This window comes from Dryas octopetala, chromosome 4 (genome assembly GCF_963921425.1).
Source record: "Dryas octopetala chromosome 4, drDryOcto1.1, whole genome shotgun sequence".
NCBI classification, from domain to species: Eukaryota; Viridiplantae; Streptophyta; class Magnoliopsida; order Rosales; family Rosaceae; genus Dryas; species Dryas octopetala.
In genome coordinates, this window is record NC_141369.1 from 6,325,667 (window position 1) to 6,344,892 (window position 19,226).

Consider the following 19,226-nt stretch of genomic DNA (forward strand, 5'->3'; position numbering starts at 1 on the left):
CCTCAATGAGGTTGGTCTCTCGAGTTCCACGACTGGCATAATACTCATTTACAACTTGCGCTGATGCACGACAGGTGCGGGACCAGTGATTAGTTCCTCCACATCGGTAACAGACATCATTTTGATTCTGATTTTGGTGGCGACAGGCCGAACCATTGTTCCTCTCATTTCGAGTTCTTGGGGTCGAGAAACCGTGGTTCCTACCACGTGGGCCTTGACCACGTGAATTCGAGTTTTGTGGGCCATGGCCACGTTGGCCTCGGTTATACGGGCCATTCCTCTGAGAACCTTTCCTTCCATATCTTGGGCGTCGGACTTTGCGCCCTTTCCATGACCTCGGTATCCTCTTTCGCGGTTTGAATCGCAATGAGCAACAACATTTGCTTCAAGCAATGGTGCTACTTTAGTACTGACATGTCGGACTTGATCATTTCTCATTAATAAGTTGTTCTTTTCAGCGAGCAACAAAGTAGTGATCAATGCCGAGAACTTGGTAAAATTTCTCTCCCTGTATTGTTGCTGCAGGACCAAACAGGAGGTATGGAAGGTGGAGAAAGTCTTCTCCAAAAGGTCAGCTTCGATGAGCTCCTCCCCACAAAATTTGAGGAGTGACCGGATCCGGTACATTTCCGAATTATACTCATTCATGGATTTGAAATCCTGGAAACGGATGTTCTGCCAGTCATGTCTTGCTTCAGGCAAGAAAATGGTCTTCTGATGGTTAAACCGCTCTTCCAGAGCAACCCAAAGAGCTCGTGGATCCTCTTCAACGAGGTACTCAACTTGGAGTGCTTCCTCCATATGTTTCCTAATGAAGATCATGGCACTTGCCTTAAGAGACTCTGCGACAACATTGTCAGCATTGATTGTCAACCTCATCTTCTTGGCAGTCAAATGAAGCTTAACATCTGAGTCTACTTTAGATAGTTTCTTCCGAAAACTTCCAAAGAGACAAAATCAAGCTTGTTGAGATTTGACATTCTTTGGTTGAAAGAAACAAATAATCATAATTAGTGCTTTGGGAAATAACATCCATAAACAACAAATAAGAACTTTAAGTTCTATAACATGGTATAGATATATAAAATCTACTGGTTTTATCATGTATGGTGAATTTATGAAGGAAACTTTAGGTTCCTTATATGGCATCATTGAAGATACAGGTTCAATATTTATGTACGAACTACTGGTTTGTTAATTACCTGCAATTTCTACACATATACTCTAGTGCAAAAAATTTAAACAAGTAAAATATTCATATACTCAATTAAGTAGAACAGAAAAATATCACAAAATTGTTTGAATAAAAGTTTCTGGCATTTAGAGTATATATATTAAATGGTTTGTATACTAACAAGAAACCATCAGCAGCATAGTGGTTAAGGTGTAAGGTGGTGCACAAGAGATCCCAAGTTCAAACCCCAGACATGGCAAGGATTAAAATCTCCTTTTACAAAGTTTCAGAAGACTCGCCATGTGTCAGCGTGGGAGTAGCAGCGCGCAAGGCAGCGAGGCTGCTGCTGGCAGCGCGCGTGGGAGCGTGTCCCACGCGGGGTGGTTTTTGATCATCCCGATAAATCTCCTCTTTTTATTATTTAATCATTCAACCCAAATACATGTATAAAATATATAATCCCAAGTAAATCAATCACATAGATTTAGGGTTCATGCATCATAGGGATTTTTTGTAACACCCCGAACCTTGGGCCCATAAAAATACTGAAACATCAACCTTTTAAATATGTTTTCTCTTTCCTTTGAGCCATGCACATAAATATAAATAAATAAATTTCTTTCAAATAAAACATTTATGTAAAACCTCTGTATAAAAACATTTAAACAAAACAAAGTAGGTCCCACTGCCTCATCTTCTCCACATTGCCTCCTCAGCCTGCTTAGCCTGCAAAACTCAACCCTACACCACAATCCATGGTATACCGGATTATACAACAAACTCGGTAAGCTCGAAAGCTCGTATGATTTAAATGATTTAAACAAAAATCCTCAATAATTCTTCAATTTCCATACTCAATAATAATCCACAATAATACCCAATATTTACTCAATCACATAACAATTTCATCGCCAATCATCCAAGCATCAAGATAAACATAATTCTTCAAATTCATATCATAATCCCACAAAAAATAATAATAATCTTTCTGCAAATGAATTGCCTAATCGTCAACTATTAACCTCAACCTCAAATCATTCACGTCTTAATTTAATAACCTCAAAGCATAACATCATCATTTCCATCTTCAAGGATTCAAACCTAAACTTTATCAAGTCCTAGCCAAACCAAATCCTAGCAAACAAATGCATACAAGCAACCAAACAAACAAATCAACTATCTAATTTCACCCACAACGCTCTTTGAAAATCCCCCAGTTTTAAAACCATTTTTAAATCATCTCCAAAACTGTAAATCTCACGCTACACTAGTACCCGGGAAACTGCTGGTCATACACTGAGGTAATTTAACTTGCCACATCCCGTGCAGAGTGATCTCGATGCACAGGTAGGCAAGTAAGCTCGCACAACCTCAATCACAGCATTCTTGAAACTAACTCATAACTTTTGATTGTTTTAAAAAATAATATATTAATGCCCCTTGTATTTCTTTTCAGATTCACCTCTACATATGCTACATCATCCACACATGTTGTTAGAAAATTTATTCCTAAAACATTTATAAAACAAGGTCCACTCACTATTTACTCCGAACTATGCCGAATCATTTCCGAAGTTGATTCCTACTCACGACCCCTCACTTGTTTGTCACTCAAATCATACCCACTTCCTCAATAATTAATTTGATCGTTTTGTATAATAACTGTCTAATCATCATTTATTTACCTTGACAATAAACATTCATTGTCTAATTCAGTAATTATCCTCAGAGCAACTCTATAATTCATAATTAATTCCTTAGCCTCAAATCCTCGTCAATGCATTCTCATGATTTAAATCCTACATTTACCCTTCTCTAACATATAACAACAAACACACAAAACAGACAATTCACTAACGGTACTCAACAATATAACCAGATAAGTTTCACTTACAGTTTAACCACGTGAAATGACTAAAATGCCCTTCACGGCGCCATTAATCGGATCTCTAATTCGGCAGCATAACGGCATCGTGAATGAGATTTCTCAAGCCCGTATACCTGTTAAGACCAGACAACCAATCAAATACAATTTAGAAATACAAATGGCTGCTAAATGACCGAAACGGGCGGCAATCGCCAAGCGCGGTGACTGCCCAGCCTCAATAAACATAGAAATTTCACAAAACTCACCAAACAACCTTAGAGGGTCTCCTGGAAGTTCAATTTGGGCAAAATGAGACAAACGACCGCTGACTCGCCACCACTAGTGGCAGAGGCAACGGTGGCAGCGACGACACATCCTAAAAAATGATTTTTCAACTGAAAATCAACCCAATTTCAACCTAGGCACTTCAATTGGATGAAAAAAAACTTAGAAATCATTCAAATAGGCTCAATTCAAGGTAAACCCGAAATAGGGGTGGACACGGTATGGTATGGGACGATATGAGCCCCATACCGATACCATATCGAAATTTTTATTCGGTACGGTATGGACTTTTTTAAAACTGATACCAAACCATACCAGTGTTCTATAAATTCGGTATGGTTCGGTATGGTTTCGATATGTGCCAATATTTTAAACTTTTTTTTTTAGTCAAAAAATAACATTTAACAACAAAAATGACGTACTGTCAATTCCTTGCACTTTTATTCTTACATATTAATTGTCAATCATTTGCTAGTAATTATCTAACTCTAACCTAATATTCTTACATATTAGGTTAGTTAACTTTTTTACCTAAATGTCGTTAGGGAGTGGGAAATACTAGAATAGGGGATTGGGAATTCGCTGTGGGCAAGTCTACTATAGTCTATAGACTTGCCCAAATAGCCACTAATATGGCGACACCTAATTAAAAGAATATTAAATAATTAAATTAAATATAATTCGGTACGGTACGGTATATTACAATATTGAAAATTTCATACCGATTTTGAATCGGTACAGTACGGTATGTAATCGGTATTATTTTTCAGCACAAAATTGACACGGTACGGAACGTTACGGGTTCGGTTTCGGTATTTCGGTTTCAAATGCCCACCCCTAACCCATAAATTCAATTTCCTAATTCCACAAAATTGACCAATCAAACGAAGGGGGAAACGAAGCCCATACCTAGAGGAGTAAAACCCCCTAAGAATCATGACCAACGGTGGCCGGAAATGGCTGAAATCGATGAAAAGGGTTGGCGGTGGCTGCTGGCTTCTCCGTCGGATTCATGCGCACAGGGGCTGCGGGATGGCGAGGGGAGGCACGAGGGAAGACAGCTGGCACAAGGGCTGCACGCCGGCGGCCTTGGGTTGCCGAGAAGCTGGTCGGAAAAGTTGGTCCGGCTTGCTGGTGTTGTGGGAGGAAGAGAGTGCAGTGATAGAGAGAGGGAGAGAGCGAGAAAGAGATCGGGGGAGGGTGGTTGGCGTCGGGGATGCTTGCTGGAGGTCAGGGTCGGCGGAGTTGGCTGGCGATGGTGGGCTGTGGAGGGTGTGTGCTCGCGGAGGGAGGTGCGAGAGAGAGAGAGAGAGAGAGAGAGAGAGAGAGAGAGAGAGAGAGAGAGAGAGAGAGGCTGATTTTGGGTTTTTAAAACTCATTTATGTAAATTTACAAAATTGCCCTTTGCTTCAAAAGTCCGTAATTCTCAAACCGTAACTCGGATCGACGCGTGCTACGTGTCTACGAACTCGTGGACTTAAGAACCATCCAACGTGCCCAAAGTCAAAGACGAAAGCCCACTAATTTTAAAAGTCAACTTTTGGGTCATGTCCAATTGAAAACAAAAATTAAAATTAAATTAAAACCTTTTTAATTTCCAAATAAATTTCCAAAATTCTTAAAATAAATTCTCAAAATATTTAAAATAAATCTTTGAAAAATACAGGGTCTCACATTTTTACAATCAATCAAGGTTGGAAAACATGAATATAAAATTGTTTTATAAAACATACTTGGTTGAAGAATAGATTGAATGATGATCCTCTATTGTTTGGTGATCCACAATCCTTAGAGTTTTTCGTGCTGATAACGTGTTGTAAAAGTACGTGAAAAATATGATTTGTGGAAAAGAGAGTCAGAGAGAATATGATCTGTCTATTTTATTCATCTTATAAATATCCTTATATAGAGTTTGGGTTTACTAGGGTTTTGAACATTTACTAGTATGCCCATACAACTAATTACAGGAATAGCCACACATAATAATATATTTACAACATTTGGTTAAATATACCGAAATATCGTTACAACCCTAGTCGTAGAGAATTTTTTCAATATGACCCTAAGGCCATGTGGAATGTATATCAATCACTTGGTGTGTTTGGATGAAGTAGTTTAAAACTATTAAGGAATTCACAAATGACAAAATTTAAAACGATATGATTTAAAATTCTATAATATGTATATTTATGTCTTGTTTGGATAATATATCAATATAATGGAATTTAAATACGAAATTTATAGTAATTTTATTTTTTGATGCCTCAATTATAAAAGAGTGATGGTGATGGTGACAACAATAAAAATGATGCTTGTGGTAAGTTGACGATAGTAGTAGGGGTAATGGCCCACGGGCGGTGGGAGAAATGGTGGGAGAAAAAAGTTGGAGTGTTGGCCGTGGCTGTGATGGTGGTGGTGATGATTTTGGTGGCGATTTTGGTGGTGACAGAGGCGGCGGTGTCAGTGGTGGTGACGGTGGCAGTGGTGGTGGTATAGCAGCGGCATGGTGATAGTGGTGGTGGTATTGTGATTAATTGACAAGGTGATGGGTGGACACAACTTATTTTTCTTTTGTAAAAATTGAAATTTTGAAAATGACATCATGAAATTTAAAGTTTACAGTGCTCAAATCTCAAGTTTTTTTTTTTTCACATAGAATTTACAAAATTCTATATTTATAGACCCAAACAAGGAATTAAATTAGAGCATATAAGTTCTTAAATGCTGAGTGTTGTTTAAATTTAAAGTTTTTTTTCCTCCATCCAAACACACCAAAGTATCATGTACAATTATTAATATATAATTATATAAATATCAAATCCTAAAATTTTACCCTTAATTATTATACACGTGTATTTTATTATAATTTAAGTGAATTACTAACACAAAATGAAGAGAAATTTTTTAATAGGGCTATTTGATAGAGAAATTCTTAAATAGGACTGTTTGACCACATGTATATTACAACCACCAAGTAATATATCATTGGATGTCGCTATACGGGACATAAACGCCCTATTGAAAACTTTCTTCAAAAATCAATAAAACAAAGTGATACTGGTAAAATTTGAGAAGTTAAAGTTATTTGCTTCGTAAGGTATTGTTGAGCTGATACTTTTCTTACGTGGCGTTCAGGAATCAGGGTCTTGAAGTAGAAAACCAAACTGGAATTACATCTATGATGGACGTTGGTTGTTAGTTACCTTTGTTTGTTGCTTCCAGTATATGAAACTTGTTCACTGTTTTAAGCTTATGCAAGTAGTTGGCATCTTGAGCTTTTGATTATTAACCCTTACTGTAAGAGATAACTTTGAGATTGTGGGCTATTTTCCACTTTTCATTGGGATGTTTTAGATGATCGAAATGATAAAAAGAAAATGCAGATGCAGTCTTTGACTTCATTGGAGATCCCCCAGAGGAGCGATTTGACTTGGCATTCTGTAGAAGCCTTCTCAAGCAGTACGTGATCGTGAGCTACCCCATATAGCCTTTTATGTCTATCACAAATCTCCATAGCCTTTGCACTATATCTCAAGAAGATATATATAGATTCCCATTTTAAGTAGAAAATAGCAAAGGATCCAGGTTTGATGACTTGTTCTTCATAGCCTCTATTCTGGCTAGATAGAGTGTTTGATGACTTGTGCATAAAATGATCAGCGTCATTGAAGTCCATGAGAAATGGTATATGATTCTAGAAATTATCATGCATTTACAAGACATGTGCTAGGCATTTGGAAACAGTGGGCATAGCTTTTCCAATTTCAATCAAACGTTTTAATGCTATGTTACAGCTAAAAAATAGTAAACTTATGAATGATATATGTTAATCTACATTTAGTAAATAAAAGTTAAGCAATTCTGAAGAATTAAGTTATTCAAAATATAATTTAGCCATACATAGTTTTCTATTCGAACCATATTTCACATGTCTTTGACACTTTGTCATCACCTTGATAACAAACAAGATAGCAGATAAGGCCAACAATCTTGCATCACCCAAATTTGAAGAAACTATTCCTAGTTTTCTATTCGAACCATATTTCACATGTCTTTGTCATCACCCTGATACCAAACAAGACAGCAGATAAGGCCAACAATCTTGCATCACCCAAATTTGAAGAAACTAATAGAGAGGATTCCATCCTATTAGTTTGATTCACAACAAGTTGAAGAATGTTGTATGTAGACCCAAAGAAGTGCTGGAGTGACCACAACCACAAAACTAAACCCCGGTAATCACTTGATCACAATCATTGCAACCTCACTTGCTGATGCATTTGGCACAAGGAAAAAGCTTGATGCAGCCAGGCCACCAAGACCAAGTCCCATAATGACTCATTTCTCAATTCGCACTAATTACTAACCATATGCACAATCATTTGTATGCATATGAAGGAAGCATGCATTCTTTTCATCTTTAAGGCACAAAATAAGGCCCTTCTTCATAGGAGTATGAATGTAAAACAACTATCACTTTTATAAAAAATTAAAAATAGGAGTGTATGCACATTAGAACAAGATTGTTAATAAAATATATGAATCTCATTCTAAACTCTACAAATCTCATACTCTATAATTTAATCAAAACAATAAATCCATTCAAACTACTAAGCATGCAAAATGCATAATACTTCTCACTGTCAGCCCAAACAAATAAATTAGAGTCCAGCTAGAAACGTATAAACTAAGCCTAAACCTCCACTACTACAAATCAAGCTTTGGACTTGCGACGAAGATGCTTCTTGAGCTTCCTATACTTATGCTGTTCAGTTTCTTCTTCCTCTTCTTCTTAACATCAGCCCAAAAACTGAAAAAACAAAAGAAAAGAAGATCACTTCCAAAAATGTGTCGGACTCTTGGTTACTTACGAGGAAAAAAAAATCATGAAGTAGTTAACAGACCATGAACGCCTTGTATAAAATCATTGTTATAAGAAACACTTCATCAACCGCATCTTCAGAGTTTACCATCGCTATAGTCCTTGCCAGGTTGAGTTGATCCACGTCTTCCCTTAAAAGTACAACTTTACCATTAAGATTGAAAGGAAAGCAAAGAACAAGATTTAATATTTGCATTAAAAGTGCTCTAAGAGACCAAAAAAGATTTTCTTACATTATAATTGCAGAAGAAATTTTTGGAGAACGAGCAAATTCCAGAGTGTAGCTTTTCGTAAAAAGCAGATTTGCACTTAGTTCTGGAATGCCTTCCCTTGGGGTTGACAGTTTGAAAATCCTTATGCAAACCTCTACGTGTTGCTTTCTTCGTTCAGAAGAGCCACCAAGAAATATGTAGATATTGATAAGAAGCTTTAGAGAGATTTCCTCTATCTCAAGTAATTTTTAGTTAATAGTTTTACTTCTGAATTTTACTGTTTATCATTTTAAAATAGATTTAAGCTAAAGTTTGTTATAGTGGCTACGTGGCACTCACATTTGTGGTGAGGAGGGATTTAAGGCCAGCAACTCTCATTTGTAAGGCAGTTGTATTGTTGTGACTTTTCCTATCAATTCAAATCGCCATTGGAGCTCTGCACCAGGCTACATCTTCTTCCTCTTTGTATGTTCTCCAAATCACTGCATATAATAGGTTAAGGTTGAAAACGAACTTAACATTTGGTATTAGCCAGACCTCGGTCCTTTGTTCCCTTCCTTTTTTATGCCCAGATATTTGACCTGTTACCGTCGAATGGAAAATCGCTTCACCACCATCGAAACCTTCATCGAGAATCTCACCGCTAGCCTGAAACATCTCTCTGATTCCCTCTCTGACATGATCGATGCTCGTATCGGTCTTTATTTTACTCAGTTGCGTCATGATCTAGCCCATGGGTCCAATGACGACGCTGTGGTGGCAGAGGGTGGTCGTTATCGCCGTCGATATGCTGCGGACGGCGCATGAGGACCTCACCCTCGCCCCCAATGGCAGCCTCGGTTGGAATTTCCTCGATTTAATGATGGTGACGATCCGCTTGCATGGATCTACAAGGCTGAGCAATTGTTTGCCTTCTATAACACTCTAGAACATCAGAAAGTGGTCACCATCTCCTTCAACCTTGAGCATGAAGCTTTACAGTGGTTCCGATGGATGAACAGCTTAGGGACGACGCCACGTTGGGAGGATTTCACCCGGGCCTTTTGCACAGAGTTTGATGACAGTGCTGAAGCTTTGTTCAAGCTTAAACAAACAGGTAATCTCAAGGATTACATTCGTGAATTTCGTAGATTGGCTAACCGGACTAGGGAAATTTGACCTGAGTTATTGAGGAGTTGTTTTTTAGGTGGTTTAAAGAATGAGTTGAAATTTGATGTTAAACTGTTTAAGCCCCAATCTGTTCAAGATGCTATTGCTCTTGCTATACAAATTGATACTAAGCTCGCTAAAACTAAATCTCATTTACCCAAACCTCAGCCACTCCTGAAACACCACCCCTTAGCCATTATGCCTTCTCCTAGTTCTACTGCAATTGTCCCAAAGATTGAACCAAAGCAACCCACTAAGTTTGGAGAACTACCCGTCAAAAAACTCACCCCTGAAGAGGTCCAAAACAGGAGATCCAAGGGCCTATGTTTTTACTATGATGAGAAATTTACCATAGGCCACAGGTGTAATCAAAAGCAGTTATTGATGTTGGAAGTGAATTTTGATGAGGAGGATATGAAATTTACTGATGAGGAGCTTGGTGACAAGAGTGGTGGCTCTGATGTTAGTGGAGAATTGCAGAATATGACATTGAGTGAGTGTGCCTTTTATGGCACTGAAGCCAAGCATTCACTCAAAACCATGGAGGTGGAGGGACTGATGGGAAATTGTTCCGTGAAGATTTTGCTTGACTCAGGGAGTACACACAAGTTTGTGGACTCCAGGTTGGTTAAAAGGATGGGTTGGATTACACAACACACTAGTGATTTTGAGGTAATGGTTGCTGATGGGGGTAAGGTCCACAGTAGAGGATGCTTAAAAACACCATTGTTTATGGGAACCTACATCTATGATGCTGACCTGTTTTCCTTGCCTTTGGGTGGTTGTGATGTGGTGTTAGGGATCAAATGGTTGGCCTCAGTGAGTCCTATTCTGTGGGATTTCCAACTTCTTACAATGGAATTCACAGTGCTGGGTACCACTTACCATCTTTCAAGCATTGACACTCAGGCTCCACTGGTCCAAGAAGCTTCCCTCCATCAAATTGAGAAAGATTTGTTGACATTCAGCTTAGGACTACTTCTCTACTCTGTGGAAGCTAAGAAGTTGGAGGTCTGTGATTTGAGCAGCAAGCAACTATAGGAGCTGCAGGAAGTATTAAGCACATTTGAGGATGTGTTTCAAAATCCATCCTCACTGCCTCCCTCCAGGCCTCATGACCACAAAATACCCTTGGTGCCTGGTTCTAAACCTCCCAGCATAAGACCCTATCACTATGGGCCCCTCCAAAAGACTGAAATTGAAAAAGCAGTGGGAGAATTACTTGATTCAGGCTTCATTAGGCCTAGTCATAGCCCTTTTTCATCTCTAGTGCTGTTAGTTAAGAAAAATGAGGGCACCTGGCGAATGTACATGGATTACAGAGAGCTTAATCAACTGACTGTCAAAGATAAATATCCAATACCACTGATTGATGACTTGCTAGTGGAATTACATGGAGCTAAGTATTTTACAAAGCTGGATTTAAGGTCACGATATCATCAAATAAGGGTGGATCCAGGGGATATTGAAAAGACTACATTTCGAACTCATGAAGGGCATTATGAGTTCTTGGTGATGCCATTTGGGCTCACTAATGCCCCAGCCTCATTTCAGAACTTGATGAATGACCTGTTCAAGCCCTATTTGAGAAAGTTTGTTCTAGTTTTCTTTGACGACATTCTCTTTTACAGCTGCTCTTGGGAGGACCACTTAGAACACTTGACACAAGCTTTCCATATTCTCCAACAGAATCGCTTGTATGTCAAGAAGTAGAAGTGTGCTTTTGGTCACTGTCAGGTTGAGTATCTCGACCATATTGTGTCCAGGGATAGGTGACTGCTGATCCATCCAAGCTCAAAGAAATTGTGGATTAGCCTCAGCCTCGGAATATTAAGGAGTTGAGGGGGTTTCTCGGTCTCACTGGATACTATAGGAAGTTTGTCCCTGGTTATGGAAAAATATGTCAGCCACTATACAAATTGACCAAGAAAGATGGTTTTAAATGGGATTCAGAGGCTACAGCAGCTTTCCAACAACTCAAGGCTGTGATGGTTTCTCCCCAAGTTCTTGCTCTTCCTGACTTTAACATTCCATTTGTGGTGGAATGTGATGCTTCTGGTAATGGAATAGGGGTTGTCCTGCAACAAAATAATAGACCAATAGCTTTCACAATCCAAGCCTTAGGTCTAAGGAATCAAGCCCTATCTGTCTATAAGAAAGAATTGATTGCAATTGTTTATGCAATTAAGAAGTGGCAAAGCTATCTCCAGGGCATACATTTTGTAATCAAAACTGATCACAATAGTCTCAAGTATTTCTTAACAAAAAGGGCTAACACACTCTTTCAGCAGATATGGGCAGCAAAGTTGTTGGGGTATGACTATGAAATCCAGTACAAACATGAGGTAGAAAATGTGGTGGCAGATGCACTGTCTAGAGTACATGGGTCTGATCCGGTGGAAGAGAGTCCAATAGAACTTAAAGCTATTTCCTATCCTTACTTTGGTTGGTTAGATGAGTTGAGACAACATGTAGAACATGATGATTGGGTGATCAACAAGCTCCATGAACTAGCTGCTCTAGATTCAAACTCCACAAATCCCTCTAAACTCAAGAAATTTCATGTTGAAAATAGGTTCCTCAAGTATAAAGCAAGAGTAGTGATTAGTCTCACCTCCCCTTGGAGAAGGAAGATATTCATTGAGCATCATTCTTCACCAGTTGCAGGGCATCCAGGAGTGCTAAAGACATACCATAGAATCAAGAGAGGTTTTTATTGGCAAGGAATGAAAAAAGATATTAAGTAGTGGGTTGTAGAATGCTCAATATGCCAACAAAACAAGTATGAAACAATTTCTCCTCCAGGTCTGTTATAACCTTTACCTATTCCCAAGCATGTTTAGAGTGATATCAGTATGGATTTTGCTGTTAGACTACCTAATTGCAAGGGAAAAACAGTAATTCTAGTGGTGGTAGATAGGCTTACTAAATATGCACATTTTATAGCATTATCACACCCTTATACAGCCTCAGTTGTAGCTCAAACTTTCATTGATCATGTGTTTAAATTACATGGAATGCCAACTTCAATTGTGAGTGACAGGGATCCTATTTTCCTAAGTGCCTTCTGGAAGGACATTTTTAAACTACAGGGCTCCAAGCTTTGCATGCCATCTCGTTATCATCCACAGAGTGATGGTTAATCTGAAGTAATGAACAAGTGCCTAGAAACTTACCTGAGATGCTTTACTGGTTACCAGCCTAAATAGTGGGTTGCTTGGCTTGCTTGGGCAGAGTGGAGCTACAACACAGCTTACCATACTTCTGCCAAATCAACACCATTTGAACTAGTGTATGGATACCCCCCCACCTCAGATTTCCTCCTATAAATTGGGTTCAGCTAGAATGGATGCAGTGAAAAAAAGCTTGCTGGAGAGAGATAGAATGCTTAAAATGTTGAAAACTAATTTGGAGATAGCTCAAAACAAGATGAGATCCCAGGCCAACAAGCATAGAACATATAGGGAATTCTCTGTTGGTGATTTTGTCTATCTCAAGTTGGTACCGTATCAACTTCAATCCTTGGCTACTCACTCTCACCACAAGCTTCATCCTAGGTTCTATGGACCCTATGAAGTAACTGAAATGATTGGGAAAGTGGCGTACAGGTTGAGGCTACCTGCAGAGACTAGAATTCACCCTATGTTCCATGTGAGCTGTTTGAAGAAACACTTGGGGTCCCCAGGTCACTCCTATGACCACACTACCAGTTATCACAAAGGAGGGGTTAGTCCAGGAAGAGCCTCAAGCTATCTCGCAGAGGAGGATTTTCAAGAAAAATAATGCAGCTGGCGTTCAGTTCCTTGTGCAGTGGAAGGGCCATACCCAAAAAGTGGCAACTTGGGAGGATTCTGATGCATTTGAGAAAAAGTTTCCAAGCTTCCAAGTCTAGCAATGTCCTAGTTCAATCCTGAATTAAGTCAAACCTTGTGGACAAGGTTCATCTGAAGGGGAGAGCAATTGATAAGAAGCTTTAGAGAGATTTCCTCTATGTCAAGCAATTTTTAGTTAATAGTTTTACTTCTGAATTTTAATGTTTATCATTTTAAAATAGATTTAAGCTAAAGTTTGTTATAGTGGCCACGTGGCACTCACATTTGTGGTGAGGAGGGATTTAAGGCCAGTACGTGACTCTCATTTGTAAGGCAGTTGTATTGTTGTGACTTTTCCTATCAATCCAAATCGCCATTGGAGCTCTTCTCCATGCTACATCTTCTTCCTCTTTTTATCTTCTCCAAATCACTACATATAATAAGTTAAGGTTGAAAACGGACTTAACAGATATGGCCCTTGTCATCTATAGGGGTAATTAAGATTGGCTCCCAAAATCTATCCCCCATATTATCAAGCACTAAGAGCATCTGCTTGTGCTTGGGTATCCCATTCTCATTGACCTTGCAAGCAACAAGGGCTAGGGAATCATCAACAGAGATTCCAATTAGATGTTCTTCGAATGGTACAAAACCACAACCAGCAAGACCAAGAATGTTCGATGCAGCCTCCCATGTTTCTTCCGTAGTGTCAAACATGTAGGTGTTTAGCCCAGGAAAAATGAAAATAACAATCTTGTTGCCCCAAGAATAATGATAAACATCATAATTATGATAATCCTTAAAACCATAAAGGCATGGTGGATTCGGTAGAACCTTCCACACTTTGGTAACATAATTATACACTTCAAAAAGCGCGGGCCTATGTTCTTCCACGTAGCCATAAAGAGATGTGGATAGAACATACACTTTGTCCTCAAGGGTGACAACAATGGGATCAATTTTCGGCCCATACATACTTGGAAACTCAGTTGGGGATATGATGATAGATTGTCCATGTTCATCTGGATGATCCCCAGGATCACATGAATACATTTTCAAGTTTGCTGCACCCCCGAGCATATACAACTTGTTATCACAAGTCATAAACCGTAGTCCACTCGGTAGTCCTTCTGGATAATAATAGTTGTCCACCCTCCAAAGACTTGAAGACCTTTTTTCTAGTACATCAAGGCGATACAGACTCTTATCGGTCTGTAAATAAATAAAACAAGAACAATCCTCCTCCATTCTCTGTGGGTCAAAGGTCAAAGTAAAAAAAGTAATAAGCTTAAACAATATAAAAATTATTAAAAACAGAGACCGATAAAACATGCAACCGAACAACAGAAATTTGTTTCTTTTCTTGACGCACTCAAACAAAAAAGTGCTGCTCATAAGGATCTATCTCTAAAACGAGGTATTGTTGAGTTAGAAGTGGTTAAGTTTTAAACAAAAAACATAGGGAAAAAACTTATGGCCCGTTTGGAAACCTGGATTTCATGGGGTGGATTTGGATTTGGAATCCTCAAATTCAAATCTTCATGTTTGGATTCAATTTAAGAAATGAATTTGGATTTGGCCCAAATCCATGGTCGGATTTAAAGGCCCAGTCCATAGATTTCAACTTTTTAGGCAACCCTTCGACAAACTTTTTCGGCAACCCCTCCGGCCAACTTTTCTGGCAACCACCGCCGGCCAATTTTTTCGGCGACCCAGGTGGCCAACTTTTCCGACGACCCCTCTGGCCACTTTCCGGCGACCTTCTCCGGTCACTTTTCCGGCCAATATATATTCATCATATTTTGCAGTATATATAAAAATTAAAAATTCTTAAATTGAAATTCTCATATTTCGTTGTTTTTATCCAAATAATAGGATTTGAAATCTAAGGATTTGAAATACATGAATTTGAAATCCAAATCCAAATCCAAATCTTTAATACAAACAGGCCCTTACAGTACACAAATATGTTTTTTTCTTGACACACTCAAACAGAAAAGTTTCAAAATGAGCAATAATCATATTGAACAAAACCCAATTTTATAAGGAAAAAGAAAAAACACTGCAAATAATTATGAATAAGCAAAGTATATAATTACCAATCACATCGACCAACTACACGCAAAAGAAAAACTTGATTTTGCAAGAGCAAGTACTCAAAGTAAAGAAAAAGAGAAATTGCGATTGCTAAGAATTTGAAATCAACGCATATTGGGCTAACTAAGCACGCAATTCCAAGAATACAGTCATATTTTCATGCTTGGTCCAAAAATTTCAACAGCCACGAAAAAAGTGAAATTTTCCTGAAATCTTAAGCAAGCTTACTTATTTATGTCCTTGAGATTAAGGGAGGTTTTGGGGGATACTATTTCTATGGCCCAAGGTGCTTTTGTAAAAAATAGGCAGATTCTCGATGGAGTGCTGATCGCTAATGAAGTGGTAGAGGAAACAAGGAAAATGAAGAAAGAATGTCTAGTTTTCAAGATCGACTTTGAAAAAGCTTATGACCATGTGGAGTGGGATTTTGTGGAGTATGTGTTGGTTAAGAAAGGTTTCGGGGAAAGATGGAGGAATTGGGTTGGTGGATGCTTAAAGTCTGCAAATTTCTCTATTATGATAAATGGGAGACCAAGAGATAAGTTCAGGGCTTCGAGGGGTTTGAGGCAAAGAAATCCTCTTTCTCCTTTTTTGTTTATGCTTGTGGTGGATGTCTTAAGCAGATTGATGGATAAGGCAAAGGGGGCAGGTCTGGTGGAAGGTTTGAAAGTGGGTAGACAAGGGGTTGAAGTCTCGCATTTACAGTTTGCAGATGATACCATTTTTTTCCTTTCTGGGGATGTGAATAAATAGGTTAATCTTTTATCAGTTTTGGAGGTGTTTTATGTAGTTTTAGGATTGAAAATAAACAAAGAGAAATGTGTTTTGGTGGGCATTAATTCATAAGAGAGGAAATTAACAGATTTGGCTAGTGGATTGGGTTGTGAGGTGGGGTCATGGCCCTTGAAATATCTTGGCTTTCCTTTGGGGAGCAAGTTGAGCAACCCAAGGGCTCCTGTTTTTTGGGATCCAGTTGTGGAAAAAGTGGTGAGAAGGTTGGCGGGTTGAAAAATGGCTTGTTTATCTAGAGGTGGTAGACTGACTCTAATACAATATGTATTAAGCAGTTTACCAACTTATTATCTATCTTTGTTCCAAATACCAATTAACGTAGCTAAAAGGATGGAGAAGCTAATGAGGGATTTTCTTTGGGGTGATTCAGAAGAAAGGAGGAAAGATCATTTGATTAGGTGGAGTTTAGTTTCGCAATCAAAAGAAAAAGGAGGGTTAGGTGTTGGAAATCTGGTCCATCGAAACAAAGCTCTTCTTGCGAAATGGTTGTGGCGGTTCCCCATTGAAGGTAATTCTTTGTGGCACATGGTGATTAGATGCAGATATGGCATTCAAGATAATGGCTGGGATGCGAGGCCTGGGGTAATGATATCTTCTCGCTGTCCATGGAAGGACATTTCTCAAGGTTATGAGGAGTTCTTAGAGTGTTGTCAGTTTAGGGTGGGAGGGAGGAGATAATAAGATTTTGGAAGGATTGCTAGATATCGAAAGTGCCTTGATGTTCCACGTTTGTTCGCTTGAGTAGGCTAGCTTTGAATCTAAACTGTATGGTGGCTAATTTGGTGGTTTTTAATTCTTCGGGAGTAGGTTGGAATCTTGGATTTAGAAGAAATCTTCGTGAAAGAGAGGTTGAGGATTTTCCTGCTCTTTTGGTAGTTTTGGAGAATGCCCAAGTGGTTGATGGATGTCTAGATAAAAGAAAATGGAAGTAGGAGGCTTCTGGGTCTTTCTCTTGCAAATCTTTTTTTAAGCATCTATGTGAAAAGGGATTTTCAACTGCTTTCGAGCCTGCAAAATTCATTTGGAAGTCGCAGGCCCCTCCTAAAGTCCGTGTTCTAGCATGGATTATTGCTCAGGGGAAGTTAAATACGTGTGAAATGCTTCAAAAGAGAAGACCCTGTACCAGTTTGTCTCCTCATTGGTGTGCCCTTTGTAGAAGGGAAGCTGAATCTAGGAACCATCTGTTTCTGTATTGTCCTTTTGCTTTGGGCTTATGAGGTTATTTGTTTGAAGCTGCTGGTATCAGCTGGGATAATCCTCAGTCAGTATCCGTGTTGTTGTGTGAAAAAGATGTTGTGTTTGGGAGGAGGGATAGGAAAGCAAAGGTCCTGTGGTCTTGTGGTGTGGGTAATTTGTTGGGAGAGAAATAGAAGAATCTTTGAAGATTTTAAGTGGGATAATGTGGAGTGTTCCTGGGACAAAGTGAGATTTTGGGCGTCGTTATGGTCCTTAGTTTCTCTAGCTTTCAGATATCTTTCAGGTTCTTTAATTTTGTTGAATTGGAAAGCTGCAGTTGGATAGGGTGGTTTTGGGGTTGTGTGGGTTTGCTTATGTTACTGGTAGTGTGCTTTGTGTGTTTTATCTCGTCCTTTCTTTATTTTTAGTAGCTGCTAGTAGCCCAGTGGACATCTTGTTTACTGCTTGGTTTGTTTTTGTTTAATGAAAGTTGGTTTCTTATAAAAAAAAATAAAAAAAAAAAAAAAAAAGTTATATTTTATATTGTGATAATTAATTATGATATTTTATTTGTAAGATTAAAATTATAATATACTTAAAAAATAATAGATATACTTATTTAATAATGTTGTTTTGAAAAAAATTAATGCTAATAAAAATAACAAAAAAAAATATTTTATATTTACTAAACAAATAAGTGAAATGTACTTTTAACATCATGTCTATTTTAGTAGTTATACACAGTCACAGCACTTTTACATTAACATTTACCAAACATTCTGATACTGTTTTTTTACACTCACAGCACTTTTGAAAACATAGTTTACCAAACACTAAACTGTTTTACTTTACACCTGACTTTACTTCACAGTTGTTTTATTTCATAGCTGTTTTTTCTCACAACAATACCAAGCCTTTTCGCTCAATTCAGATACCAAACAGTCCCAAAAATATTTCTTCTCACCAAACCCACCCACAAACTAAAGAAAACTTTTAGCAAACTTTGACCATTCATGAGGGATTAAAGAAGAGATTTACAAGCCCTTCTCACCAAAATTAATTTTGAAAATCATAATTAGATTTAATGCACCATCATCGCCTACCCAAAATCGAACGTATTTAATTTCACAAGCCTACCCAAAATCCGCACAATGTAATCTCAAAATCTAAATTTTAGGCTCTACTTAAAAAATCATCCCTGTAAAAAATCTCCAAAATTGGAAGTCATTTAGTCATTTGATTATAACAACAACTATTTATATGCTTTTATTGAAAACACTGATCGTCTATTTATTTGATCTCAATTAAATGACTAAATGATTTCCGATTTAGTTGATTTTTTGAAATGATGATCTTTGAAGTATAACTTAAATAATTGACGGTTCAGATTATAAGATTAGTTATGTGGTGATCCCAAAAGCATGGTTAATTTCGTATTAACTTGCTAAGTAGTTAGTTGTAGAGCACTCTTATATATAACAACAATTTAGTAAGGATTTTGAAATTGATTAATGAATAAACAAAGATTCTCATTTTAGTCTTTCAACTCATTTTTTAAATTAAGAGGTCCTTAAACTTTTTTAATTTTTCACTTTAGTCTATTCTATTAAGATTTCTGTTAAAATTGATCACATGCCTCTCACATGACCACTTTCTTAAAGATAAAGACGTCCATCCACATTAAAATATTAATTTAAACAATCAGCTAAGTTGACAATTGCTCTTTAGCGATTAAGTCGACATAGCCACCATAGTAAAGCATTCATGAAAAATAAAATAC

The 19,226-nt window shown here is 38.0% G+C and overlaps 1 protein-coding gene across 1 annotated transcript; it reads left to right on the forward strand.

Moving 5' to 3' along the window:
* The first annotated feature begins 15,754 nt into the window (after window positions 1-15,754).
* Window positions 15,755-16,231, forward strand: LOC147286347 (secreted RxLR effector protein 78-like). Its single transcript, XM_086240744.1, has one exon. The coding sequence runs from the start codon at window positions 15,755-15,757 to the stop codon at window positions 16,229-16,231; it is 477 nt and encodes a 158-aa protein (XP_086096870.1).
* Window positions 16,232-19,226: the final 2,995 nt, after the last annotated feature.

Excerpts from the sequence above, each read along its gene's own strand:
- LOC147286347 (XM_086240744.1), top strand. The coding sequence starts at position 15,755 with ATGGCCCAAGGTGCTTTTGTAAAAAATAGGCAGATTCTCGATGGAGTG.